Here is a 27,261-nt window from a genome sequence, read left to right on the forward strand (position 1 = left end):
TGGATAATAGTAATGAAAAGTTTTTTGTTTTCGTTTGACACAAGAGCCTCATGGAACAGAGCGTGATGTTGACGAAGATGGAGACCAAGGCACACCCTTCCAAGTCAAAGTAACCTCAGAGTCACCATCAACCAGATATCTCAGCGCAACACCTACACCCTCCAAACCACATTCTACAGCAGGGTGATTCCAGACAAATTGTCTGATTTTACCCTCAGTCGTGATATTCAGATAGGCCATGGGTAAACCACTTCTTCCCACAGCATCCCTGACACCTTTTGTTGCCTCTTTTGCCGCAGCCAGAATAGCTATGGTACCCTCACCTCTATACCGCACAGGCGCACCCACAACAGCGCCTTCCAATTCCCTAATCATGCTCGGTTTGGGCGCTTCGGCTTTACATTGTATCAAGACGTTCAAAGGTTTTGGATGCGAAGGCAGTGCCCATGAACCTAGCAGGTCGATACCAAGGTCACTAGCGCGGCCCACGCGAGTCAAGGAAAAAGCGAGTCGGTCGAGGGCTTCTTGGACGGTGTATTCGTAGTGGGTGCCGCGGTAGACGGTGCTTGTTGGCGAAAGGTTCGCGGCGGAGGCGTAGGTGAGGAATGTGGATAGGGAGGTGTGGTGGAGACTGCCATGTGTGATTACATGTTGGTCTTCTTTTGGCGTCTTGGGTTCGCGAGAGCGTTTTTTAGGTAGTGCTGAAGTGGCTTCCTCTGAGGTGTCTGGTACGCAGTTGGTAACCTTCTTCGGGCGACCGCGTCTTTTCGGTGCTTCTGTTCCGATGTGTATAGGAGACGAGGTTGGCTCTGTATTCTCAAGAATAGGCTGCGGCTTTGTTTTGCGACAGGGCGTCTTCTTCAATGGCGCATTGTCGTCCGCAGTCAACGGTATGGAGGCTCCATGGTGGAGGTCGGCGGGCTCGACAAGATTGGGCTTGAGATTTTGCGAATAATAACGCTTGATTGGTAAGTGAATATAAGGCCTGTTCAGGCGACTAGAAGTGATCAGGGCATGGCGGAAGTTCATGAAGGAGAGATGGAGAGCAATGATTGCGACTTCTCCAAAAACACCTTGAGGTCTGCCGAGAAGCGTCAAGCCGAAGCTCGTCATTGTGCCTTCCACTTTCCATCCACTTTCCACTCTTACAATCCCAATCCATACCAATCACAATACACACAATGGCGGATCGCTTAACACAGCTCCAGGACTGCCTGGACGACGTAAGCATCTTCTCTCGCGACAGCAACTACGCCAACTGACAAGCAAACCAACAGCTCGCAACCCAAATGTTCGCGTCCATCCGCTACATCCAAACACGCCATCAATTCGCCAGCATCCCAGACCAACCAGACATGTCCGAACCCACTGCTCCAAACGCCCCAGCACCTCTCCAACCCAACGCTGCTCCCAACACATTAACCGCCTCTGCCGCCGAGCAAGGAGGCCTCAATGCTGCCCTCCAACCCCAAGACCCCACCCATCCACCAGGCCCCGACGATCCTGCAACCTTCCAGGCAGCACTCAGAGAATTAGCCAGAGATCTGGTGCTCAAAGAACAGCAAATCGAGTATCTAATCTCCGTTTTGCCTGGTATTGGCGAGAGCGAAGCCAATCAAAGTCAAAGGATCCAGGCACTGGAGAGAGAATTACGGGAAGCTGATGAAGAGAGGAAAGTCGCTCTGGCGGAAAGAGAGGCTATGTTGGATAAGTTGGGTAGACTGGCTGCAGAGTGCAAGAGGGTCTATTGATCCTATGCGTGTTTGAACGGACGACTTGATGATTTTTTTATGATACCCCATGGTCTGCTGGTAGACCAATATGCGAGAATGGACGACACGGCAGAGAGCAATACAGACCTTTCAATCACACTTTGGACTAGAGACGCAGATAACGCCGAGCTTATATCTTGACGTATCAGATCGATATGCCCCGCGATTGTCCATCACTCTTGTTTACATCAGCAAACCATTTATCAGTACGAACCTCAAGCTTATGGCACATCTCGACCTCTGCTCGCTCTCGATCCGGATGAACACTTGATTCAAGCCATTTCATTACAGCTTGTCAAGTCTCGTCATGCCCTTCAACACATCGACCAAAGCATTCTACCCATCCGACGGATTCGTCATAAGCTGTGGGACAGTTCCCCTCGACCTACCTCACAACAAAGTACTTTTGATCCGTATGCGCTCCACCAACGAAATATTCCTTCCCAAAGGACGCAAGGACGAAAACGAATGTATGAAAGCAGCGGCACTAAGAGAAACATACGAGGAAACAGGTTACTGCGCAACCATCCTCCCACTGAAGATTCCCACACACGCTACCAATAGGACAGGCGATGGAGCACATGAGGAGCCCATTGCAGTGACACAACGAGTTAAGGACGGCATCTTGAAGATTATCTTCTGGTACGCTGCGAGTGTGGATTCGAGACAGGTACCTGAAAAAGATACGCAGCAGGAAGGGGAGGATTTCGAGCCGATATGGTTGGATTGCACGCAGGCCCTTGTGGCGCTGACTTTTGACGACGATAGGGAGGTTGCTCGGCTAGCGATAGATGCGGTTTCTGATTCTCGTCGTGTGACAGGTCTGTAATCAATCTCCCTTTCACAGTGACAGAGCGACTCTCAGACCATAAAATGGCACAAGTACTTCCGAAATAGAGATGTAGATGCAGAGAGCGGTCATATATTGCTTCCCCATGGATGCTATGCTGTCTTCAGCTATTCTTGTGCACTTTTGTACCTGTATGTACTGGCGCGGCTGAAGAAGCTTGGGCGCGTGGGCTTGATATATTGCTTCTAGAACGGCCCAAGATTGAGGTATTCATGCATACACCTGCATAGCTCGGCCATCTAACCTTTTCCTCCAAATCTGCTTTTCTTGCTGCTCAAGGAGCTCAACCCAACGTCCCCTTTGAGATTCTGAACTTATGGAATACATGCAATACAGTCATTATCAGATGGTTGTCTGCTCAAACTCCCTTACCTGTTCAAGGGATTAGTGTTGCTACTGTGGTGCCGGCGATCAAAGGCCAAGGAGGTGGCTTTGGCACTGGAGAAAAGAAATGGCAGATTGAGAATGTGGTTGCGGAGTTTAACTCGGGTGCTTGGTTGGGGAATTTGGGATATCCGGAGTGTGGATCGACTTCTGGTGCTAAGGGGTCTTAGGATGGTGATGAAGTAAGGGTGGGATGGATGGGAGTTTGATATCGAGGACATCTTTTTGTGGGTTTGGTCCATTGGGTTCATGACTTGGGCATGGAGAAGTTATATATTCTTAAGAAAGCAAGTGAATTTTCTCTGAAGCTATTAAAGTACATGACACTATTCTGGAAGATTCAGCTTCACTTTGACTTTCGTCGTATGCTCGCAGCAGGCTATGCGATCTTTCTTAATTTGCAAAGCTTAGTAGAAAGAAGCTGCCTCTTTCTTTTGACAGTCTCGATCTTTTGTTCGATTTTCGTAGAAGGGATCTTTTGTCATTGATCTTGGCTTGATGTCTAGGACAAAAATCTCATACCCAAAATCAGTTGTGACTTGAGGAGGTTTTCAAGGTCTGTCTACCTCTCCCACTTACAGTACTCGCTGTTTACTTACGGCTTTCCTAATTTCCACTATGTAGCCGTGGAGTTACACAAGGCTCCCTCGAAGTAAGCGATGGTCACGAAGAGATGTCCTTTCATGGTTGCTCTTTGGTCACACTTCTGATACAAAAGTGATTCTGCATCTATACACCTCAAGATTCCACTAGATGTCAATGTGAGAAGGAGGTTTGCTCAACCGTACCAAGTCCACTTATCAAGCTTCATAGTCCCATGTTCAACAAGATGCTTGTGCATGTCAAACGAGTTGAACAACATATGAGGCTCATGACCCATACCCTTGCGCAAACACTCAAACTCAGCCTTGTTGAAGTAATCCTCAAGGATCGGTACATAATCAGGATGAGCACACTTTTTGATGATGACACGGGCACGCTCGCGAGGAGACAATCCACGCACATCGGCGAAGCCTTGCTCTGTAACAATAACGTCTAGATCGTGTTCAGTCTGGTCTACGTGGGTGCACATGGGGACGATGCAAGAGACTCCTGTGGGGTCGGTCTTGCTGGGGCGAGTGGAGGGTGTGTGCATGATGGAGTATTTGGCTGAACGCAGGAAGTCGGCACTTCCACCTAGACCGTTCAACATGCGTGAGCCCAGGACGCAAGTGCTGTTGGCATGGGCGTAGATATCGACCTCCACAGGAGTGTTCATGCCAATCACACCGAGACGGCGGATTACCTCAGGTGAGTTAGAGACTGCCTGACTACGGAGCAGAAGCTTGGGATAGTATCGCTCCCAGTTGTCGTAGAAGCGTTTGAACCCGTCAGGAGAGAAACGAATCGAGGTAGCAGTTGCGAAGTCAAGGTTGCCTGAATCGAACAGATCAAGGAAGGAATCCTGAAGTACTTCTGTCCAGACCTTGAGGTTTTTGAAGTCCGCACCACCTCCGGCGAGACCACCAATGACAGCGTTGGCAATGTTGCCAATGCCAGATTGCAGTGGTAGAAGGGTCTCTGGCAGACGTCCTTTACTAACCTCGTACTTCAAGAACTCGATGAGATTTCTGGCGATAGCTCTGCTAGTTTCATCCTCAGGGGCATTGGGTTGAGTTTGGTCAGGGTAGTCCGACTCGACAATAGCGACAACACGTTCAGGATCAATAGGGATATGCGGAGTGCCAACACGGTCCTCAGGAGCCATGATCAAGTAAGGTTTGCGACGAGGAGGAAGATCAGTCATGGTGATATCGTGAAGACCCTCAAACGAAGGGGCAGCAGTGTTGACCTCAATGATGATCTTGTCCGCCATTTGGACAATTTCAGGAGACGCGCCAACTGAAGCACCTGGGATTACGCCACCATCTTCGGTGATGGCACTAGCTTCGACGATAGCGACATCCAAACGGTTGTTTGCCTTCTCCCTTGTGTAGAAGCCGTACATGAGGTCCACAGGAAACATGCTCAGGTGCTTGTCGAAGAACTTGATATTGCCGTTGTTGATACCCTTGGCGATCTCTTTACCGACTTGATGAGGAGCACGACGCTCAATCATATTGAGCTTGGCCCATCGATTTTCTGTCTCAGCACCAGAGGAAGCGCCAACGAATAAGTTGTACTTGAGTTGACCTTGGAGACCATTCTTCTCGACATGATCAGCCATAGCCGTGGGTACCTTCCTGAATTGGAGTCAGCTATCCTTTCAATTACCACGTTGCTGCATTCTTATAACTGAACATAGGAGTTGTGAGAATACACAGTCGATCTCGAGCTAAGGAGTTGTCCAAAGAAGGCCGAACAGGAGAACTCTCTGTGGAAGCTGCCCGTTCGTTGAAACTACTTTGCATCGCGATGGCTGTATCCCACAAACTTCAACATCAAAAGAGGCTCGTTCAAACCAACTTACTTGGGATATCCAACTCCAGTGAAACCTGACCAACCAATGTAGCTGCCATTAGGGAAATGGTGCATCAGGTCCTCAGCTTTTGCAAGCTTCTTGAGGTAGCTCGGGCGTCGTACACGACTCTTGAGAAGTGCTGATGCCGACATCTTGTCCACTTTCAGTATCTAATCTTCAAAGATATGTTATAGAAACCCATGGAGAAACAGACAATGTCCCAGAGGTGGTTACACCAATATGTCGAAGGAGCTGTAGCATGACGTTTGTGCCGCGAGCTCTGGAAGAGCGAATCACATGTTCTCGAGTGGTGCCACCATATCGGATGGCCACATGTTTCCTGGATCAGTCATACCAGCACCTACTGGCGTCAATTGAAAGAAGTCGAGAGAGACACAAAGACTATATAAAGAACCAGAATCAGTAGTCGAGTACTCTCAATCTTTTGAGCTTTGGAAGTTTGAACACCCGAGTGTTTAGAGTTCTGCGATAATCCGCCGAACAAACCCCGCAGGCACGTCTTCATGCATCGTTCTTGCCAACAGAAATCCTCTCAACAACACTTCTTGATCGCGCAGTTTCACGCTTCTGCGCCTTCTTGCTCTCAAGATGAGGATACAATCGGCAGTCTTCTCATCTCATCATTTTATTTCCATGGAAACCGCACAGACAGCGCCTTGTCCGTCCGGAGAAAGTGGGTCTGCGCGCACAATCTGGGGCCAGCTCAACCACGAAACACATACGACCAGACTTCTTTACAACTCGCTGTCCGGCAAACAACCTCTATATAAAATTGCACAAGCTCGACCTGGACTTGATTCTGACCACAATAATACCACCGAGACGTAACATCGCTTATCCTGCAGCTTCACCGCAGAAAGTCGACAGCTCGTGGCCATGAATATTGATGAAAAGAGACATGTAGATTATGTTGATATTGCCTCGCAGGAAGTACCCGATGCTCAGCGAAGGTGATCCCGGCAATCTTTTTCGTTGCCTTCTTTTTCCTTTTCTGTTCCATGCTTGTCCTTTCGTCCACTTCCATCTCCTCCGCCCCTCACCCATCCCTTTTCCACTTCACTCAACGATCTTGAGACCGTAGAGCCACGAGCTTGAGCCGGAGAGACGTTGTAAGAGCCACAAAAGATCTTGGACCGTAGAGCCATGAGCTCGAATCGCAGAGACTTTGAGTGTGAGCTAAGAAGATCTTGAAAGCGTAGAGCCACGAGCTCGAATCGCAGAGACTTCAAAACGGCGTTGATCCTGTCACCGTAGAGCCATGAGCTTGGTCCGGAGGGACGCGAGAACACAGAAACGAAAAAGAAATTTATCATCATTATCACTATCATTATCATTATCGTCACCAAGAGTGATGGCAGCATCTGTTCGCTTCCTTTGCTATTGTTGCCTTATGTTGTCTCGGAAGCACAGCACTCAGTTACTTGGTCTGTACAGTCTGTATGGATGCTGGCCTGCAGTATCGCAATCACCACCGATCAAGGACCATGCCGGCGAGCTTTGGTGTTCGATGATCGAAAAGAACAGCCAACGTTCATCTATGCCCGTGTTTGCACTCAAAGTATTCATACACTCGAAATGGCGCCACAAGCAACCGATTATCTCCAACAGAACACACCTCTACCAAGCACATCTCCGCCATTACGGGTCCTATTACTGAAGCTTTGTCAGAGGGCACAGCAATGCAAGACTGACCGAAACAGAATTCCTGATGTACCAATTGTTGCATAAAAGGTAATGGAGAAGCGAGCAAATTCACATTCACTCTAGTAAGTATCGACCAGCCATGGCTACTCGACAATGTCGTCTTGTACGTAGAAAAGCCCGCAGTCAACAATGTAAGTGGGCTCCAGGTGATGGTCAACTTTTGAATGAACACCGTATGCGCCTCGTTCATTCAGACTTATCGCAGCAATATTGTAAAATTTCAAATAGACATATATTTTATTCTCCATTCTTTCGAGATCGAGGGGAAGAATGATATGCTGAAGGTGAGTGGTGGTGGAGACAAATTCACCTCCTGTATCTGTTCTTGAAGGTAAATGTGCATTTCCATGGCGACACGCAACACATACTTTAGCAAAATGCGCTCAACAAGAAAATGCTGGACAAGAGATGGAAAATCTCTGCCAGGTACGGAGATTTCGCCTCGATGTTCTAGAAAAGCGCACAGCAAAGCTATCCCTGTTTCTTTTCTTTTTCTCAAGTGAATCTAGCTGTGTTGAACAGTGGCAACGAGTGAGGCAAAAACTGTTGCTGTCGGAGCTTAGTTTGGCGAATGAGAGCGGGCAGCGGGAACAGCACGCACGGAGGCACGCACGCCCGTCGAAGCCAGGTGTAAGTCGGAATGCCAAGGCTGGCTGTTGAGCCCGGCAGAGTTTTTTCCCCAGCGTCGACTATTTGAGTCTCCCCTGCTCGCCTCGTCGACTCTCCTTCACTCATCCACCAAAATGGCAAGCAAACAAGCCAAATCTGAGAACCAGCAGTCGCTGAAGGTGCTCGAAGAGCTCCTGGCCAAGCTGAACGTCTCCAAGGCCCAGGATGAGATCAACGGTGTCTCTCAGGAGATTGCCATCTTCATCAACGGTGACATTGAGGAGGAGGATGCTCCCACCAAGTGAGTCGCCTTGCCATGTATACCACGACGAACTGCTTCTAACATGCTCTGAAGGGCCGTCGCCACCTTGAAGAAGGCTCTCGCCAACAAGAAGGATGCCCTCGCTCGTGAACGCGCCTGCGATGCCATCAAGGCCATCGCCTCGCACGCTGAGGTCAGCCCTGCTGTTGAGCCTTTCCTCGTCGCTCTCCTCCCCGCCGTCCTTGCTGCCGTCGGTGACAAGATGGTTCCCGTCAAGAACGCTGCTCAGGCCGCCGCCCTTGCCATCACCCGCATGGCCAACGCCAACGCCGTCAAGGCCCTCATCCCTCACTTCATTGAGTCCATCCACAACGCCCAGAAGTGGCCCGAGAAGATGACCGACCTTGAGTGCATTGTCGCTCTTTCCGAGTCCTCCCCCATCCAGACCGCCCTCCGCGTTCCCGACCTTATCCCCATCGTCTCCGAGGCCATGTGGGATACCAAGAATGAGGTCAAGAAGGCTGCTTACTCCACCATGGAGAAGATTTGCTCCTTGATCGTCAACAAGGATATCGACCGCTTCATTCCTGAGCTCATCAAGTGTATCGCTAAGCCCGAGAACGTACCCGAGACCATCCACTTGCTCGGTGCCACCACTTTCGTCACCGACGTTCACGAGCCCACCCTCGCTATCATGGTTCCCCTTCTCGAGCGTGGTCTTAACGAGCGTGAGACCGCCATCAAGAGAAAGTCTGCCGTCATTGTCGACAACATGTGCAAGCTTGTCGAGGACCCCCAGATTGTTGCCGCTTTCTTGCCCAAGTTGATGCCCGCCCTCAACCGCAACTACGACAACCTCGCTGACCCCGAGGCCCGTGAGAAGACCAAGCAGGCTCTTGATACTCTCATCCGTGTCGGTGCTGTCGTCGACGGCAAGGCCCCCGAGATCTCCAAGGATGGTGACATGGAGACCGTTGCTGCCCACCTCAAGTCTATCGTCGGCTCCAAGGCTGACAAGTTCGAGACCATCGTCAACTACGTTGGTGCCATCGGTGGTCAGCTCGTTGACGAGAAGGTCGTCGAGCCCATGGTTTGGGCCCAGAACACCGTTCCTTTCCTCACTGTCATCTCTGGTGACGAGGCTAAGAACGTTGCTGAGGAGCTCCGCAAGAAGGCTTCTCCTCTCGCCGCCGCTGGTCGTGACGTCGAGCCCGATGAGGAGGAGGGTGAGGATCTTTGTAACTGCACATTCAACTTGGCCTACGGTGCCAAGATCCTGCTCAACCAGACTCACCTTCGTCTGAAGCGTGGTCAGCGTTACGGTCTTCTCGGCCCCAACGGTTCCGGAAAGACCACCCTCATGCGTGCCATCAACAACGAGCAGGTCGAGGGTTTCCCCAAGCAGTCTGAGGTCAAGACCGTCTACGTCGAGCACGATCTCGACTCTGATGACACTGAGAAGACCGTCATCGGCTGGACCCTCCAGAAGCTCGCTGCTGTCGGTGTCGAGACTCCTGAGGAGGAGGTTCGCAAGACCCTTATTGAGTTCGGTTTCCTTCCCGAGCAGCTCGACGGCCCCATCGGTGGTCTCTCTGGTGGTTGGAAGATGAAGTTGGCTCTTGCCCGTGCCGTCTTCGAGAAGCCCGATATTCTTCTTCTTGATGAGCCTACCAACCACTTGGATGTCAAGAACGTTGCTTGGCTCGAGAACTACCTCGTCACCTCCCCCTGCACATCCATCATCATCTCTCACGACTCCAAGTTCCTCGACAACGTCATCCAGCACGTTATCCACTACGAGCGCTTCAAGCTCAAGAGATACCGTGGTAAGCTCTCCGAGTTCGTCAAGCGTGTTCCTTCCGCCAAGTCCTACTACGAGCTTGGTGCCTCCGAGATCGAGTTCAAGTTCCCCGAGCCCGGTTTCCTCGAGGGTGTCAAGACCAAGGCCAAGGCCATCGTCCGTGTCAGCAACGTTTCCTTCCAGTACCCCGGTACTGCTAAGCCCCAGATTGAGGAGTGCTCCTTCCAGTGCTCTCTCGGCTCGCGTATTGCTGTCATTGGTCCCAACGGTGCCGGAAAGTCTACTCTCATCAACGTCCTTACTGGTGAGCTGATCCCCACCAAGGGTGAGATCTACCACCACGAGAACATCCGTATCGCCTACATTAAGCAGCACGCTTTCGCTCACATCGATCACCACCTCGACTCCACTCCCTCCGAGTACATCCAGTGGCGTTTCCAGACTGGTGAGGACCGTGAGACCATGGACCGTGCCAACAAGATCGTCACCGACGAGGATGAGAAGGCTATGGACAAGATCTACAAGATTGAGGGTACCTACCGTCGTGTCATTGGTATCCACTCGCGTAGAAAGTTCAAGAACTCCTACGAGTACGAGTGTTCGTTCGCCCTCGGTGACAACATCGGCATGAAGAACGAGAAGTGGACTCCCATGATGACTGCTGACAACGCCTGGATCCCCCGTAACGAGATCATGCAGTCGCATCAGAAGATGGTTGCCGAGGTTGACCAGAAGGAGGCTCTTGCCTCTGGTCAGTTCCGCCCTCTCGTCCGTAAGGAGATTGAGGCTCACTGCGCCAACTTCGGTCTCGACGCTGAGCTTGTTTCTCACTCTCGTATGCGTGGTCTCTCTGGTGGTCAGCGTGTCAAGGTCGTCCTTGCTGCCTGCTCATGGCAACGCCCCCACTTGATCGTCCTCGACGAGCCTACCAACTACCTTGACCGTGACTCTCTCGGTGCCCTTTCCAAGGCCATCAAGTCCTTCGAGGGTGGTGTCATCATCATTACTCACTCTGCCGAGTTCACCAAGGACTTGACTGAGGAAGTCTGGGCTGTCCAGAACGGTCGCATGACCCCCTCCGGTCACAACTGGGTTCAGGGTCAAGGTTCCGGACCTAGACTTGAGGCCAAGGGCGGTGACGACGAGGAGAAATTTGACGCAATGCTAGTAAACCCCTTTCTTGACCTTTGAAACTCATGCTAACTTTGTTACAGGGGTAACAAGATCGAGACCGTTGAGAAGAAGAAGAAGCTCACATCCGCCGAGCTCCGCAAGAAGAAGAAGGACCGTATGGCTCGCCGCAAGCGCGGAGAGGAGGTCTTTTCTGATGAGGACGATTTCTAAAGCACTCGCTAACCTTTACGTTTCGGAATGATTCAGAAGGTCGGTTTGTGTTTTTGTTGTTGTACTCGAGGCATTTGGCCAGGCGTCCCGGATTAAAAAGGGCTATGTTTATGACGTTTCTTTAACTATTCCCCGCTGTGAATCACTCGCATTAGAGATAGATTCCATCTTAAAATAAAGATCTTTCTCGCTTTCAATGTTTTTGGCGTCTATGGTATAGGGCTTCGCAGCACGTGACGTCGACGTCAAGCCCTGAACGTCGGGCGACAGCCATCTGATTCCCGACTACCGCAACTCAGCCCTTTCGACATGATCCCTTGACAAGATTGCGCATTTTTATCTTTATAGGCGCCAGTAGTATCATCAGGAAATGGCTTCTCTTCAGGAGACGTCTCGCTCCTTCGTCCCTCTCAGACTCACTCGCTCGTGCCTCGCTCGCTCGCTTTTCGAGGGCCTCGTCCGCTCGTCGTCTTCCTTCCAGGCTCAGAGCGAGTTCGTGATGGGGGAATATCATGCGAAAGTCGAATATCGCTTCTGCGCATCAAACTATAACCCATCACGGTAGGTTAGTACACTGTCCGGGTCAATTTGCCAGCCTGGCCGTATCTGCTTCGTGTCGCACCCTTTCGCGCTCGCCGCCTAACGTCTATTCAATACTTATCATCGATCAGCAGACAATTGACGCACGCCTGCGATGAGCACTGTACTGCCTTCTCATTGAACGGCCTTAGTTCTTCTCTGATTCAACTGGCTAGCTTGATGTGACGTCCGTCTTCTCCTTTTGTTCAATCGTTGCGCCTGGTCCTACCCATCTCCTCCAAAACATCAGTGATTGCATGTTTCATCTACAGCGCTGTAATCGAGCGTCTGGGTTGCTTCGTGAGTGCCCATGTGCTGAAGACAGTCACAACTTGGCATTGAATCCTTCTCCAATTCGAGACGTGAAGGGATCCCTCCACATGCATTTGTCCCATGGCTGTGGGGAAACCACTGACGTCAAAAATCGAACATCCTTGCTTGACGAAAAACAGGGACCTTGCATGAGGTTTGGAGAACGATGATCCGCGAACGTAAGCAAGCATGGGTACGGTTGACTTTTAATCTCTTCCTAACCCTCGACCCGTGAGTTCGTTGTTTCTTCTCTCACACTGCCAAAAACAAATCGCACCATTGTTCGGCCAAGATCATAATATCAACCATGTCGAACAACCAAGAACCCAGCCACGATGAGAGTCTCAGCAACCTTCCTGCTGGTGCGACAGATGTCAGCTTGGGAGAGGGCCAAAAAGGTAAGTGATAGGTTTCCTTTCTCTTTCTGCCATGTCCCTCTCAGCTCTATTTCCTTCTTCATTCGAATCATCTCTCATAAACATCAGGCCTTCTCGCACCTCTCGGCGATCCTCTAGGCAATGCCCTGAACAAAGGACTCTCTCCCGTCGGCACAGCTATCGGTGGTCTCACAAATGGAGGATACACCAAGAGCAAAGAGATGGACAAGCCTCAAGAAGAAGAGAAGATTGGTGGAAAGGAGCAGAATGGACAGAACCCTCTGGGACTGTAGGGGTATTAACGATGAAGGAAGAAGAACATACAAGGAGTCTGGACACCAATGATTTACAAGAGGAAATGGGCACAAGAGCTTGAGTGCTGTGCACACGAGGACGATGATAACGGCAATGAATGATTTTAAACTTCTCATAGGATCTCTTGCTGCTCTTAGCGTGATGTAAATGTAGATTCAAGGTGGTACAGTGATGCCCGGCTCACATAATGGCGTGTACTTTTTCTTGTTATCAGAACTCAACTGCGACGCCTAGGAAGCGTTGTGTCCCAGACAATTTCTGTCGCTCAGATTGATTGAAGAGTGACAGCGAGTCGAGGCCAGGCATACGCAAATTGACCTTGCTTGCTCTGACAAATAAAACGTCAAATCAACTCGCCATGGCAGTACAACCGTCGCTCGCCTTTTACCAATCGCGCCTCTGTAACACTCCAGACCTGCAACCAGATTCGAATGACACTTTATGCTCGAGTAAGCTCGATTCAAACCACTTCAATCTTCTCCTTTCCCATAGCAAATTCCAAATACAATCCAAAAATCAGATCAACAAACACAAAAGGGTATTCTCGCACACGCTCCACAATCCTCGACTCTCGATGGTTTTAGATCAGCTTCTGCTCAGGCAGGTTCTTTCGATACGAATGGTGTTCGCCTCCTTGTGTGAATGCACGTTTGAGTGCAATGCCGAAGATTATGAATGGGAACGCGAGGACGTAGACGAGAGCATCGGACATGCGTTCCATGAAGGTGCGGTTGTTGTGGTTGGGACTTGTGGTCGGCATTGTGTGAGATATGTGTGTTGTGGTCTTCAAAGACAGCGCAATCTGGTGTTATTGGAGAAATATACGATTGAGAAATGTCGCGTGAGTTGTGATGGTTCGGCAGTTGAGTTCTTGTGGTTTGTGATTGAACTTGTATGCGCCGTGCTGTGCAATGCAATTGAAGCTCAGGTTGTCGATGTCTTTGGTTTCGATGGATGGCGCGCGTGTTTTTGGATTGGTTTCTCAGAATCCCAAGGAGCAGCGACACTCGTTTTTGTTGATTCTTCGATAGCGCAAGAGTTAACTATTGATTTCATGATGCACCCTCGTGGCGATGACATCACGGCTTTTTCATTGTTCACAGCCTCAATTCGGAAGTTGCGGGATCCGGATAGCAGATGTCCCGAGTATGCGACGGTAGTTGAAGATATGCACTTTTCATTCTGCTCTGTGATGTTGGTCTCATCAATGGACTTGCCGAGTAGAGAAGCAGTGGAAAAATAGGAAGAGAGTCCGTGTTCAAACCCAAGAAGCTTTGAACGCTCGGCTTCGGCATCCATCCTGACCCACGGACAGAGAAGATGGTTGTCCTTCTCCCCGTGTGCTAAAGACGTTCACAGTGTAACCATAGAAATGCACAACACTTTCGTGAAGAATGTGGTCTCCACAGAGATGACCCCATTAAAGGCCATCTCAATTGCTAGAGTTGTGTTCGAACTACAACTATGCATCTCGATAGCTTCTAACAACCCGGTTGCAGTTGCTATTTTGCATAACTACGTGAAATACAATCTGAGCAGATACTAAGAGACGAACACTTTACAAAACTGGATCAGAGAACTATGGGTAAGGTTGGTGCCTTTGGGATATTGCAAAGGCTGAATTCATTGCTAGAGTGTAAACTAGAACGAGTGTCGATAAAAGCACAGGAAAGATATCAAGGCGTGCGTTATGCGCCTACTGTCCACCATGATATTCAAGATACATCAAGCATTGCTGAAAGGGGTATATCATCAAAACAAACAGCCGATAGAGAAACATGGAATGGTTGCGGCAGAAGAGAAGAACATTTTAGCAGCAAGAAAGATACAATAACCATCGTTCGAAAGGGCTGAGGACCGTGGTATGTCGGATTATAAAGCGCAGAATGTAGTGAAACTACTAGCGGTTGGTTCATCGCAGCGGGTAACCGCCTCAGGGATCGTCGTTGTAGTCTTAGTATTTCTGGTTTGAAGGATAACCATTATAGCTTCCGTATCCATCAGAGCCACCTGCAGGTCTTCGTTTGTCGTCGTAGGCTCCATCGTAGTCATATCCGCGAGATGGATACCATGAAGCACGCTTACTTTCCCTAGATTCATCATCACGTCGTGTATATCTTGCTCGGTCTCGATCTTCAGAGTGTATGTTGGAGCTGTACTGTGCGGATGGAACATCGCTGATGTTCGTGCCTTCCGAGCGGGTGTATGAGTTAGGTGGATAACCAAGAGGAGGCGGAGAGCCAAAGTTAGGTCGTTGTCCGGTTGCAGAGAGACGATGGCGTCTCTGTCCTGTAGGTATGTCTGTGGGCCTACTCTGACTGAATTGTGGTTCACGTGCAGCGGAGTTGGCGCGGGAGGAACGATTGATGTTTTCTGTGCGAACAGTATTTCGACGATCGTCATCATACACCTTTCCAGAGCCTTCCTTTGCAGTGTAAGGTTGACGTTCACGCTCGATCGGGCCAGGAACAGTACGTAAATCATCGTCATCAAGGGCAGATGGATTGTTAGAGTAGGGCGCACGTTCTCTCTCGGCAAACGATGTCGAAGAAGAGTACGAAGCTGATTGTTGTTGTGGTTGTGTTGACACTGGAGGAGGCGGCGGCGGTATAGGGTTGCTTGAGCGCAGCTGTATGTTGCGATCGTTCGACATAGCAGCATGCAATCGTTGCTGTTGTGTTATGTCATCCTCTTTGGGAACAAGTCGACGACTGAGTTCCTTTGGGAATCGCTCCTTTGGATTATCAGCGTTGCTGATAGGCATGTCCAAAACAGCCTTCGCAAGTCGATCATATTCCAGAGATGGATGAGCCTGGATGAGAATCGTCATGAATTGATTGAAGCCGTCGGGCGTGAGGGCTGGGATATCTGGGGCCGAGTGATTACCCAGCTGTACGAAGTGGTGCTGGCAGCGGAGATCACGATAGATTCTTGAGATGGATTCGCAGGTGATGCGACCACCAAAAATATCCCGCCAGGGGTAGATCTCTGAGGGTAGTCGTACATCCTCGAAGAACTGGACCATCTTAGCTGGGGGGATGACAAGACTGCGCTTTGGCTCGTAGTCATCAATGATATGTAGCGCGAGGCCTCTGAGAAACTGACTCAATCTTGGAGTAGGTTGACCTGACCGAAAAAGAGGCTGCCATGCCTTCTCCAAGACCGTCTCTTCGGCAGTAGAGGGCGTGCGGACTTGCTCAGGTCTTGGTTTGCTGTACCCAGCATGGATGGGTGATGCGTCACTACCGTTTCTGTTTGGCTGAGGAAAGTCATAACTGCTATTGCACGGATCTGAGGCAAACATGGAAGGTTCGGGAGAGAGTGACCTATAGCTTCCGTTGTCCTTGGTTGGCGAGGGCGGCGTGTAAGGACGATTGAGAGAGCCGGCCGAATCTGCAGGAGATCTTGAATGGGCAGATCTGGTCTGAGTAGAAAGTGGTGGTTGCTGTTGTTGAGCAATACCAGAGGCCTTGAGATTATTGATGACCTGCTCGGTGATCTGAGCGACCAGAGCTGGGTCTAGTTGGGCAGCCGCATCAGAGCGCTCGTAAACGTGGTTGACGACATTATCGATTGGAGCGCTTTGTTGGTACGTGCTGTTGGGTCTGACGGCAATCGAGTTGCCTCGTTGCCTCGAACGTCGATAATTGTCAGGCTCTGACTTCTGTATGTAGTCATCTCGACGCAGTTCGAAGCTGTCCGCGGCTGACTGCACAGCCGGAGAGCGGTAACCATCTCCAGATGCCATGCTGAACAGCGTCACTTGCTTCCCGCTGTTGATGCGAGCCCGATGCTTTAAGAGAGTTTCGCTGGCCAGAAGAACAAGAAGTGGCAGTCAATTCGCGGGTCGAAGTTTGATAGGAAGTGGACGGTCAGCAGACACGGTAATGCGATGCGAGTGCTCCTGCAATGTTGCGGGGGATAGCGTAGAAGTACGAAGGAGTCGACAAGGAAGGAGCAAGCCCTAGTCAATGCCTTTATCTCTCACAGTCCAGCGAAGGAGAAGAAAGGTGCCTCGTTTCTGTGTCCCAGCCGCTCGAGTCTTCTTGGGTTACGACTTGGTGGTTTAGTTCGCGAAACATGACAAGGGGACGCCAAAGCAATGGCGTCCTGGACGAGCCACTCGTCGTCATTGACATGGCGATTAGCAGGTTTGTAGACACGAGAGCGCCACGCCAATCATCAAGCATCATGATAACAATAATAAGGCAGACCAACCGAAGCGCGCCAGTCAGACGAGCACGCTTCGAACGCTGATCCTACAGGTCCATTCGTTCTTCCGACTAGCTTGACCTGCTTGTATGAGCGGCGACTGTACACCCATAACGTTTCGACATCAAGTTAACAGGAATGATCTGCTTTGTTACAGCAACCGCAAAGCAACGAAGATAGGACCAAGGTCAGGATTATTTTAGCGTCATCGTTTCATGCTGCAAGCTGATGTCTACCGAACACATGCTCGAGATCAACAAACGGGCACCGGGCCGGCCAAACCTACCAGACAGCAGTAACTCTCTTCCCCGCTAGAACGATACAGTTTTTCTCGCGCCTCCACTCATCAGAACACGTTCGGTGGATCAATTCGGGCGTCGACAGATGGATCATCAGTATGATCAGAAATATCAGAAATTACGCCAGCCGCAAGATCCATCGGCGAGCAGATCTGCATCTTACCAAGCTGATGTTCACCCTACGAGCTGTTTTGACACTACGCCCAGATGCCGAGCTTGCTGGGTCCCACATTGGCACGGTAAATCGGGAGCGCAAGCTGTGAGATTGTACATGCTGTATGGAAATAACATACTTATCCTGCATACTCTCGAAGATGGGGCAGATAATTCAATGTCAGGGTGTTTGATGCTCTTAGATCAGCTAGGCTCGAGAGCGTTAAGGATCGCTTCAAGATTGAAGGTGGTGATGAGCTAGGTTCAATGCTGCAAGCTGCAGAAGCATTGTGGATATAACGCAAGAGCAGAGGCACATATGATACCTGATTAGCACAATGCATGTGAAGGACAGCCCGCCGGCCGTGTCTGGGCTTTCCACCTAAGGCTGCTCGATCAAGACTGTGCATTCGAGCCTGAAGCTCTGGGGATTGCGCACGTTGTTTTGATGGCATGGTCATTGATGATGAAGGTTCAAAGGCTAGGGAGCGGTCAGTGGTCGACGATATTGTGATCGAGATGTACAAAAGCAGGTGGCCGTTGAGCATCGGGGATGAGAGATGCCCGTTTAGGATGGGCTTGGTCGCGGGCAGCTCTCTAGATGTGGCGGCGCGTTTCATGTTCAGTTAGTGCGACTCATGGAGGGATTCGATTTGACATGAGAGGCTTTGGCACGGGGCGCACGCGACGACGACGAGAAGAAGAGGTATTTTTGAACTTGGACGTCCTAACTTTGCTCACCTGGCAGTGAGTCGGTCTCGTCACTCGTTGTTGTTGTGCTGGAAAAGACGGTCAGCTTCTCGTCGCTTCGCTGCACCGTGACACTGCCAAAACATCGCAATCCGACATAACCGAGTGATTGTCGCTCTGACGTTTCATCCTCTGCAAATCATCCAGAGCTGCGACTGCTCGGCTGGTAGTGTCTCAGCTATCTACATAAGCACGACCTGACGACCTGGACGTTGAAGTTGAAACACGAGCGACACCAGAAGGCCATAAACCCGCACGCCCGCAACCCGCCGTCACCTGTCACGCCGCTCTCTCGCTCTATCACGACACGGCCACAGTCGGCGTACAGAACGACATCATCCTCCGGAGCGCTTGGTCTATCCAGACAATGAAGCAATAGCCCCCGGACGCCTCTTGCGCACTGCTTCTTTGATCGTCATCTTTGTCCTTCAACAATGGCCATGCTGGCTTCCAAGCCCTCGTTTGGCACCGCCATGGGAGGGGCCACTTTTCAAAACACCTCGCCTGCCTACCGTAACAACAACAACGGAGTCTATGGCAGTCCTACCGAATCCGAGTTCTCTGACTCTTCCAGAATGTCTGATACAGTAAAGTATGCACACACCAACACACAACTTGCATACAGAGGCTGACATGCTCTCGTAGAAACTGGGACGAACAACGTGTTGGCGAATGGTTGGTCAGTATCAACTGCGGTCAATATGTTGACATCTTCAAGAGTAGGCCTCTTTCCATTCTTGCGCACGCTGTTGTGCCGAAGCTAAGGGCATACAGATAACAACATCACTGGCGAGAACCTTATGGACATGGATCCTGCTACGTTAAAAGAGATGGGTGTCAACAAGATCGGCGACCGAGTCCGCATTGGCTCCCAGGCCAAGCTATTCAGAACAACCGTATACAGGAAGACGAGCAAGCGGAACATGAACAGGGTATGCTATTGTCACGCGATCACGCTCTTTTCCAGATGCTGACTAGATTGCACAGCTCTCCCTGGCTACACTCGACGGCAACGCCCAAGCAAATGCTCCCCCAGCCTCATCGCCGCGCGAGCGTGCCGTACTCTCCACTACTCGAACACAACCCCCTCCTACCTCTCTTCGCGACAAACGCCTCTCTCGTCGCATCGATGGCCAAGACCTCGCAAAAGCAAACTCTCGCCCGTCTTCACCATTGATAGACCAAGAAAACCGCTCTCGCGCTCCCATGCAAAAGAGCAACAGCACACCATATCTTCCCAAGCCATCGCAGAGGCTTACTCCTGGTGAAACCCCTCCACGCTTCGCTGGTCCGGTCGCCGGTCACATACGCTCAAGCCCCAGCGTCGACAACCTCGCCACATACAGCAGCGCCCTACCTGCTGACAAGGCTCTGATCCGTGTCATCTTTGACAGTGGTCGCTCCTCTATGATCAACATTGAAGGTTGTGAGACTGCTGACGACATTGTTCTCAAGACTCTTAAGAAGGGTGCTCTCAACGAAAACCACGTCAAGAACTTTTGCTTCTACCTTCTTGATGGCTTCAATCCTGATCCAAAGTATTGTCGCCGCTTGGGTGATACTGAGCTGCTTCGTATTTGCAACGATCGCGTACGTGGTGAGAGAGGTCGTCTCATGCTCCGCAAGATCCATGCTGGAGAGCCTGAAGGGGAGCAGCTGCGCATCGCCGCCAAAATCGCCGAAAAGGAAGCCCCCTCGCCTCCTGCAATCGAGGTACAGCAACCAATCAACAAGTCAAAATCCCACCTCAAGATCGAGCAGCTCATTGGCGAGCCTTTGGCTGCTGTCAGCTACCCAATGTCTCCTGCCTCATTGCTCGAACGTGAGAGAAACTCATACTTCGCTGCTCAGCCCGCCATCAGCACTGCCGGTGCCAGAGCACGCAAACTCAAGGAGTTCTATGGCGCTCGCCCACCCACCGAGCTCATTACTCAGGACCTCACCTCGTACTTCCCGGACATCGAGAAGGAAGAGATGGACAAGACCGTGCGCATGTCAATTCGCCGCTCACGCAGACTTAGTAGAGCTGCCAATCGCCTGAGTACTATGAGTAGCTTCAGCGTTGCCTCGAGCCTTAAAGATGCTCCTCCACTTCCCACCATTGCCGACAGCTGGTTGAACTCCGCCAATCAGCCCAAACCTCTTCGTCCTCTTTCAGTCGTTCGTCTTGGTCGGCCAGTATCCAATTACCGCGACTCGATCACATCATCTGTACTTGAGCCCCTAGATGAGGAGTCGCCTTTGGAACCCAACCGCAAATCTTACGTCTCTTTCGGTGCTGACAGCGGATCTGACTCGACGGATCGCAATGTTGCTGTAACTGATCCAGAAGGTAACACCATCATGCAGAGCTACTTTGACGATACCGGTAGCACCAGCCCAGCCAACACCGAGAATGGCGGATCTCTCAACTCTCGTCTCAGTCAGGTCATTGCCGAAGACGGTGAAGAATCTGACGATGAGCTGATGGAACACCTCGAAAATGATAGCTGGGAGAACCTGAAGTACATGAAGGGTGCCATGATCGGACAAGGCTCTTTCGGCACTGTTTACCTTGCCCTTCACGCTATTACTGGTGAGCTCATGGCTTGCAAGCAAGTTGAAATGCCCTCTTCCTCCGGCACACACCTCGACGCCAAGAAAAACAACATGGTAGAGGCTTTGAAGCGCGAGATTGGACTCTTGCGCGAGCTTAAGCATCCCAACATCGTGCAGTACCTCGGATCCAACTCGGATGACTCTCATCTCAACATTTTCCTTGAGTACGTCGCTGGTGGCTCAGTTGCTACGATGCTCGTCAACTACGGCTCTCTTGGTGAACCCCTGATTGCCAACTTTGTCAGGCAAATCCTCTCTGGTCTTGCATACCTCCACTCCAAGGACATCATCCATCGCGACATCAAGGGCGCCAACATCCTCGTCGACAACCACGGCAGCGTCAAGATTAGTGATTTTGGTATCAGCAAACGCGTTGAGGCCTCAAGTCTTCTCGTCCCACCCACCGGCAAACGTACGGGTCCCCGTGTTTCGCTTCAAGGCTCCGTCTTCTGGATGGCACCTGAAGTCGTCAAGCAGACCGCCTACACCCGCAAAGCAGACATTTGGTCCCTTGGCTGTCTCATCGTCGAAATGTTCACTGGTGTGCATCCTCATCCCAACTGCACTCAACTGCAAGCCATCTTTAAGATCGGAAGCAGTGCGGCACAAGCTCGTCCAGACATGCCTGAACAGGCCAGCGAGAATGCCAAGTTCTTCCTCGAGCGCACATTTGAGATTGAACATGAGAAGAGACCTTCGGCTGACGAGTTGCTGGGCTATGCTTTCTGTGCGCCCAAGGAGCCTGGATCTGCTTGATTTATGCATCTTGTTCTTGGTCAACCTCATCTGTGACTTTTGTTTTTGTTTTTGATGATTTCATTGGATGTAAGCGTAGGTGCTCAGGGGAATCTCTTGCTTTTTGTGTTTTTCCGTTCACCTCACGTCTTTATGAGTATGGATTGTATGATAGTGAGATACAGCACGTAGTAGTAACAAAAGACTGCTGAATCAATTTATTGTCTAACAAATTGCCCCTTGGCCATCGACTGAACCCATTTATGTGATGGAGCAGTGCTTGAATGATCCGCTTAATCTCCTACTAGCCTCTCCCATAAGTATGTACGATCATCAGGTTTCCAGCTTGCTGACAAGAGGTCGCTGAGCTCTCAACCGCAGAAGCGCCGTGACACGCGATGCGATCCCCCGCCTACGTCATACCCATAATTCGACCTTCTCTCCACCACACCAATAGCTCTGCCATTCTGCACTCAACACATTCAATACCACAGTTACTACCCCGAAAACACACAAGCAATCATGTCACAGAACCTCATGGATACCCAACCTGGTGGTGACACCGAGGGCTCGTAAGTCAGAACGGAAGAGTCGATCACACTCTCGCAACGATGCTAATGATGCTTTGCTTCCAGCACATCGCAGTACACAGCTATCAACACCGTCACAGTCCCGCATAAGAAGTCGGGTGGTCAATTCGGCAGTGAGTTTGTCCTTCTTCAAGCTCTTCACTCCAACAAGTCATACTAATACGTGCAAGACCCCGAGACCTCTGTCGATTCCAACCCCGAAGCCGAAGCCGCTCAAAAAGCAGAAGATGGCGCAAAGACAGCAGAGAAGATCCGCTACGGTCAATCATTAAGCGAGAATGGTATGGGCGGTCAGACTACTGGTCTTGGAGAGGCAAACAGCAGTGCTGCAGATGAGACTGCCGCGAGCGAGAGACAAAAGTCTGGATACGGTGGTGACAAGGACATGGACAGAAACATTGGTGCATAAGAAATGATGGGATGAGAAGATACGAATGCCATGAATATCTGCAAAGCAAATATAATGCTATGAAGCGTAGGCAGCCCAGCCAGATAGATGTCTGCGCTTTGGCTTAACACCTTATAACGAAGTCGGGTTCTGCTGTGTCCACGACAGTACTCTTGTCTCATTGTATGCCTAGAATATGTGCTAGACCATCTGCATTCTCCATTTGCTCCTCGTGAACGATTCAATGGTCTGTCCCACCTCCAAGATGTTGCGTGAGATTCCTATCGTATGTTTATTCTTGAAGCTTTGGATCATGCTCGCATTCGAGGGTAGGATAAACAGGTTGTGAGGAATGAGACTTACTTTGTAACACTGAAGCCTTCTAGTAGCACCTCTCTAGTACCTGTTGTCCACTGGACATCGAGGTGGGTTCACCCATAGTCAGAATGTGTATGTCGTAGAAGAAGGTCAGGGTGGTACTTCCAACAAGAGTACTGGAGGATCAACAATGGTCACTCTACGTTGTAACTGACAACGAGTCGTTCGTGAAATCTTTGGAGAGATTGAGTATTCATTTCTCTCAGCATTATGAGAAACACCAAACCAAGGTAAGAAGAGACAAAGCATGCGACCAAGACCAAGAGCAAGAGCTCCCCGCACGCTACCTCGCGCGCAACATCCGAAGCAACTCCCGTCTCAATTGCTTACTCTTGCATCTCAACCTTTGATTCTGCCACATGGAGAGATGAGCATGCAAGGGCTATACATGCCAGTCGCTTGTACGCCATGATCTCGGGCATCTCCAGGCTTTTAGGCCTGTCGTTTCTGTTCTGTCTGGGCCTTCCATTCGCTTTGTTTGCTCTCTTCACCACTACTTTGGCGTTGGGCACTCTTTTTCTGCGGCTACTATTCGTATATTTCGACCTGTTTCTCGCCATTTTGAACGGAGCGATAGTCCCATCAACACCTCCCACGCCTCTGCCATCCCCAAGTGCTAGGCCCGCACGACGCAAGAAGCACGCTACACCACCTACGCCTTCCGCGGCGCTTCGAAAAACTCCCTCATTCGCAAGTTTGGTTGGCAGCGGAACAGACAGAGACTTTGAGGGCGTAGGGGGCTGGAGGTTCCCTGAAAGCGCAGATGAAGAGGCTATATGGATGAACATCAACCGGAACCTCGAGCTGCCTGCTTCGCCAGCAGCAAGTAGAAAACACAGGAGAACTGGCACAGGCAATGGAACCCAAAGCCCTATGGTTACGAGGACAATGGCGAGGACTTCGGGCAGTGCAAGTCCTGAGGGCTATTTCAACATCAGAGTGGAGATCAGGGAAGGGCTAGGTCTGAGCTCTCGAGATGGATGAAGGTCGGTGAAGGTTATGCAATGTTCCTAAGACAAAGCAGAGGCCCAGAGCATGGGGAAAACGGACACCGCCAAATTCATGCAGTTAATGATCTGATGGCTTGAGGCTGTCGCGAATTGTCTATACAGCTGTATTTACAAGCCTTCTTAGGCTTCTCGTCGCGAGCTTGACCCAAAGTACTGGTTAAACACACACCTGAAGAAGCAACTTCCAAGTTGACCAAAAAGTTGGCTCAGTGACGTGAAAGTGGAAGGAACCCCACACTGACAGCTGGGTTCAAGACAGAAGGAGCGAGGCAGAGCTTCTGGCTTCTGGGCGCGTGCGCTTTGGCCTTTGAGGCTGGCAAGTCCCAACTAATTTGCATCGATTCCAGCCATCTTCCTTCTTCGACCCGGCATCCTCTTGCATACAACAACTCTGCACCTGTCAGAAGCTACATCCGACTTCCCGTGTGCTCCGTCGAAGCTCATCTGTACAACCTCGTGCTCACGCGCTTTGTCGACGACGACCTCCAATACCACAATCACCGACGCGTTTCCTCGTCCTCTTCCGCAACCATGTCCGGAGAAGCCTGGCTATACCTGATAGCGGTGCTCATCAATGCCGTCAACCTCTTCCTTCAAGTCTTCTTCACCATCATGTACAGCGATCTGGAATGGTATGCCCGAGCTAACCCCTCACACCGCCTTACCTAGCTCTATGCTGACTTGCTGTCCTTGTAGCGACTACATCAACCCTATCGACCTCTGCAACCGCCTCAACACCTACATTGTTCCTGAAGCTGCTGTCCACGCTTTCCTCACCATCCTGTTCCTCATCAACGGTTACTGGCTCGCCCTGATCCTTAACCTGCCTCTGCTTGCATGGAACGCAAAGAAGTCAGTTCTTTGCAATCTCTTTCTTACGCGACACATGTTGACATGATACAGGATCTTCGAGAACCAACACCTTCTGGATGCCACTGAGATTTTCAGAAAGCTCAACGTCCACAAGAAGGTAAGCTCTTGCGCCAAACTCCCACCAGACTTGCAAGCAGCTGACAAAAGCTTCAGGAATCCTTCATCAAGCTCGGCTTCCACCTCGTCATGTTCTTCTTCTACCTCTACAGCATGATTGTCGCCCTCATCCGCGACGAGTCGCACTAAACTGCCGCTGCCGAACCACCCCAATAATCATCCCTCCAACCTCAAGTTCGCTGCCGCTGCAATATGCTGCATTCAAGTCCTGTAGCCGTACGCGCGCACGCTTGAGCTCTCTGGCTGGCTGGTATAGGATGAAGACGAGAGATGTTCATGTCACAAAACGGCGCACATATGGGTCGCTTTTCTTTTTACACTTCACGCTGACGAAGCATGAGTTTGCGAATCGAGGCGCAAGGATGACGATACTCCTTGTTCCCTTGCTTTCTTCTACAGGAAGCGCTGGAAAGGGTATGACTGATGCAGGGAGAGACGGCGAGCGCTTTGCTTTACGGTGGCGCAGTAGCTTGCCTTGTCATGATGCAAAGATACCTCCGATATGATCATATAGACCTTTTGTTCAAAACTTTTCTTACAAGCCTCTTTTCCGAGTTAATTGGAGAAACACGTATCTGGATGGCCAATCTACTTTCCAAAGGAAATGGTCGTGTGACTTGATGATTAATGTTGATGCCTGGACCGAATACTTCTCTGAAGCATCTTGGTGCCGTGATGGACGCGGTCTAAACAAGCATAACCAAAACGTATGTGACAACTGGTCTGAAGATGCTCAGATACTTGTGGCCATGTTTTCGCTCCAGGCCTCGAGAGTGCTCCCCAGACTCGGGCCGATCCAGGCCAAGCTTCAACCACATGCTCCAACCTCACTTCCTGTTTTGCCCTCTCTTTGATCATTTATCTTTTCGGCTTTATTGTTCGATACCCTGGATCGCTCACTGCAATATGAAAGTCTTGAAGAACGGTGGCCTGGTCATCGGTTGGCGGACTTGTTTACAACATTGCCCTTATCCATGCATGACCTGCCTCGAAGCCAAACCTCTTCCTGAGGAGATGTGGATCTCATGTTCCAAATGTAAGCGACAGAGTCGTGACAGTTCTCTGCATGCTGTCGTATTGGCGTTAGAACGAAGGTAAGGTTTCTCGTCATGCCTGCTGGGCATGGCTCTGGCCCGAAAGACGTGCTCAACGAGGACTCGCATGTCCTGAATTGTTCGAACTCTGGATCCTCTCCTGTTTCCTTCTCTTTTGCTTTGTCTCTTGCAGTCTCCAAGTCACGAAAGAGCTTGGGACTCGTGGTGTCGAATTCAGTTGGGGTTGCTTGCTTCGGGTCGGCGTACGTGGGCGTAAGTCGCTCTGTGTGAGAAGTGGTCCTGCTGGAAGTATGCTGTTGGGCTGCATGATCTCAGACCGTCTGTTCATGCCTCGATGGCACAGCAGAGAGGTTATGTTGAGGCTGTGGCTTGAGACTGGCGGATGGCGAGGGCACTCCTTGTGCAGATGAAAGGTCAGTGCCGACAGAGGGTGCTGGATCGTCTGGAGCCTCTTCGGAGGTCTGTCGTCAGTTCTGAAGGTGAGTTGTCTCAGTGCAGGGGCGCCGGCGGCTGGGCGATGGGTGCGTCTGCCATCGGCGGCTGGGTAATCATGCGCCGGACTCTTGGACGATAGCGAAGGTCTCGTTCTCAATCTTGGGTAACGGTGGAGCTGTATATGTCAGTTTGTGGTATGCGCGAAGTAGTGTAAACAGATTGTCGCTGTGTAAGAGCCGCTTGGACGCGGCGCAAGCTTGCGAGCACAACCAGACGCACTGTCGTAGGCATGAAGACAGTAGAGTAGGCATAGGTAAAGCCCTTCTCGCACATACAGAACGGTGCTATCATACTCTCGCCGTTGCTCACATGTCTTCCGCGCAGCAGCAGAGGTGTTGTTGCGCATGCCACTGCCGCCATCCAGCCGCATGCATCTTCCACGCTCAGAGCTCTATACCACAACATATCAGGAAACGAGTGCAGGACGTTAAGGAGGCATTATAGACATATGATTAGCCTTAGGAAACACTACGGATGCTATATAGATGGGAGATATGTGACCAATTGATGTCATCTTCTGCCAATGAGTAGGATGTCAAAGGTCAACTTCCGCGCGAAGAAAGATGCCGCTCGCTTCACTTTTTTGGTGACTGCCTATATAAAGCCTCCTCTTCTCCGCCATCCACCAGCTTTCCTCCTTTCTTCCTTCCACTCTTCAAAAATCATCTCATCTTCTTCAGATGTCTTCTTCCATCATTGGTCTTCCTTCTTCATCATTGTTGATCATCATCACCATCCATCATCATCATCGTTAGTCATTGGCATTACTCTTCCACTGCGCACTCCATCTTCCACTGCGCACTCCATCTTCCACTGCGCACTCCATCTTCCACTGCGC

At 50.7% G+C, this 27,261-nt stretch overlaps 14 protein-coding genes across 14 annotated transcripts; 9 read left to right on the forward strand and 5 right to left on the reverse strand.

The window, feature by feature from the left end:
- Nucleotides 1-93: 93 nt before the first annotated feature.
- Nucleotides 94-633, reverse strand: M437DRAFT_15589 (uncharacterized protein; the record flags this gene model as incomplete). Its single annotated transcript, XM_041018820.1, has 1 exon — nt 94-633. A coding segment is annotated over one exon (540 nt), but the record flags the coding sequence as incomplete, so codon positions are not given.
- A 548-nt stretch (nt 634-1,181) lies between these two features.
- M437DRAFT_84129 (uncharacterized protein) lies at nt 1,182-1,751 on the forward strand (the record flags this gene model as incomplete). The annotated part of the gene is made up of 2 exons (XM_041028049.1): nt 1,182-1,223; nt 1,278-1,751. The coding sequence occupies 2 exons, from the start codon at nt 1,182-1,184 to the stop codon at nt 1,749-1,751; spliced, it is 516 nt and encodes a 171-aa protein (XP_040880109.1).
- A 328-nt stretch (nt 1,752-2,079) lies between these two features.
- Nucleotides 2,080-2,601, forward strand: M437DRAFT_47489 (uncharacterized protein; the record flags this gene model as incomplete). Its single annotated transcript, XM_041021460.1, has 1 exon — nt 2,080-2,601. The coding sequence occupies one exon, from the start codon at nt 2,080-2,082 to the stop codon at nt 2,599-2,601; it is 522 nt and encodes a 173-aa protein (XP_040880110.1).
- Nucleotides 2,602-2,852: 251 nt separating this feature from the next.
- M437DRAFT_47474 (uncharacterized protein) lies at nt 2,853-3,176 on the forward strand (the record flags this gene model as incomplete). The annotated part of the gene is made up of 1 exon (XM_041021455.1): nt 2,853-3,176. A coding segment is annotated over one exon (324 nt), but the record flags the coding sequence as incomplete, so codon positions are not given.
- Nucleotides 3,177-3,784: 608 nt separating this feature from the next.
- On the reverse strand, nt 3,785-5,598 carry M437DRAFT_84131 (uncharacterized protein; the record flags this gene model as incomplete). The annotated part of the gene is made up of 2 exons (XM_041028050.1): nt 3,785-5,228; nt 5,456-5,598. 2 exons carry the CDS (start codon nt 5,596-5,598, stop codon nt 3,785-3,787), a joined length of 1,587 nt encoding a protein of 528 aa, XP_040880112.1.
- Nucleotides 5,599-7,914: 2,316 nt separating this feature from the next.
- M437DRAFT_47647 (ARM repeat-containing protein) lies at nt 7,915-11,187 on the forward strand (the record flags this gene model as incomplete). Its single annotated transcript, XM_041021494.1, has 3 exons — nt 7,915-8,081; nt 8,136-11,010; nt 11,068-11,187. The coding sequence occupies 3 exons, from the start codon at nt 7,915-7,917 to the stop codon at nt 11,185-11,187; spliced, it is 3,162 nt and encodes a 1,053-aa protein (XP_040880113.1).
- Nucleotides 11,188-12,385: 1,198 nt separating this feature from the next.
- M437DRAFT_84133 (uncharacterized protein) lies at nt 12,386-12,748 on the forward strand (the record flags this gene model as incomplete). The annotated part of the gene is made up of 2 exons (XM_041028051.1): nt 12,386-12,476; nt 12,564-12,748. The coding sequence occupies 2 exons, from the start codon at nt 12,386-12,388 to the stop codon at nt 12,746-12,748; spliced, it is 276 nt and encodes a 91-aa protein (XP_040880114.1).
- A 602-nt stretch (nt 12,749-13,350) lies between these two features.
- M437DRAFT_74993 (uncharacterized protein) lies at nt 13,351-13,530 on the reverse strand (the record flags this gene model as incomplete). Its single annotated transcript, XM_041026333.1, has 1 exon — nt 13,351-13,530. One exon carries the CDS (start codon nt 13,528-13,530, stop codon nt 13,351-13,353), a length of 180 nt encoding a protein of 59 aa, XP_040880115.1.
- Nucleotides 13,531-14,769: 1,239 nt separating this feature from the next.
- M437DRAFT_13143 (uncharacterized protein) lies at nt 14,770-16,347 on the reverse strand (the record flags this gene model as incomplete). Its single annotated transcript, XM_041018700.1, has 1 exon — nt 14,770-16,347. A coding segment is annotated over one exon (1,578 nt), but the record flags the coding sequence as incomplete, so codon positions are not given.
- A 2,310-nt stretch (nt 16,348-18,657) lies between these two features.
- On the forward strand, nt 18,658-21,538 carry M437DRAFT_47933 (MAP kinase-like protein; the record flags this gene model as incomplete). The annotated part of the gene is made up of 4 exons (XM_041021558.1): nt 18,658-18,776; nt 18,830-18,903; nt 18,959-19,116; nt 19,172-21,538. The coding sequence occupies 4 exons, from the start codon at nt 18,658-18,660 to the stop codon at nt 21,536-21,538; spliced, it is 2,718 nt and encodes a 905-aa protein (XP_040880117.1).
- A 501-nt stretch (nt 21,539-22,039) lies between these two features.
- M437DRAFT_48020 (uncharacterized protein) lies at nt 22,040-22,516 on the forward strand (the record flags this gene model as incomplete). Its single annotated transcript, XM_041021575.1, has 3 exons — nt 22,040-22,089; nt 22,153-22,220; nt 22,278-22,516. 3 exons carry the CDS (start codon nt 22,040-22,042, stop codon nt 22,514-22,516), a joined length of 357 nt encoding a protein of 118 aa, XP_040880118.1.
- A 765-nt stretch (nt 22,517-23,281) lies between these two features.
- Nucleotides 23,282-23,857, forward strand: M437DRAFT_74996 (uncharacterized protein; the record flags this gene model as incomplete). The annotated part of the gene is made up of 1 exon (XM_041026334.1): nt 23,282-23,857. The coding sequence occupies one exon, from the start codon at nt 23,282-23,284 to the stop codon at nt 23,855-23,857; it is 576 nt and encodes a 191-aa protein (XP_040880119.1).
- A 557-nt stretch (nt 23,858-24,414) lies between these two features.
- Nucleotides 24,415-25,002, forward strand: M437DRAFT_84137 (putative ER-derived vesicles protein ERV14; the record flags this gene model as incomplete). The annotated part of the gene is made up of 4 exons (XM_041028052.1): nt 24,415-24,515; nt 24,580-24,735; nt 24,787-24,853; nt 24,910-25,002. The coding sequence occupies 4 exons, from the start codon at nt 24,415-24,417 to the stop codon at nt 25,000-25,002; spliced, it is 417 nt and encodes a 138-aa protein (XP_040880120.1).
- A 1,017-nt stretch (nt 25,003-26,019) lies between these two features.
- Nucleotides 26,020-26,828, reverse strand: M437DRAFT_65703 (uncharacterized protein; the record flags this gene model as incomplete). The annotated part of the gene is made up of 2 exons (XM_041024625.1): nt 26,020-26,538; nt 26,643-26,828. The coding sequence occupies 2 exons, from the start codon at nt 26,826-26,828 to the stop codon at nt 26,020-26,022; spliced, it is 705 nt and encodes a 234-aa protein (XP_040880121.1).
- Nucleotides 26,829-27,261: the final 433 nt, after the last annotated feature.

The sequence above is a fragment of the Aureobasidium melanogenum genome (genome assembly GCF_000721775.1).
Source record: "Aureobasidium melanogenum CBS 110374 unplaced genomic scaffold scaffold_9, whole genome shotgun sequence".
Taxonomy (NCBI): Eukaryota; Fungi; Ascomycota; class Dothideomycetes; order Dothideales; family Saccotheciaceae; genus Aureobasidium; species Aureobasidium melanogenum.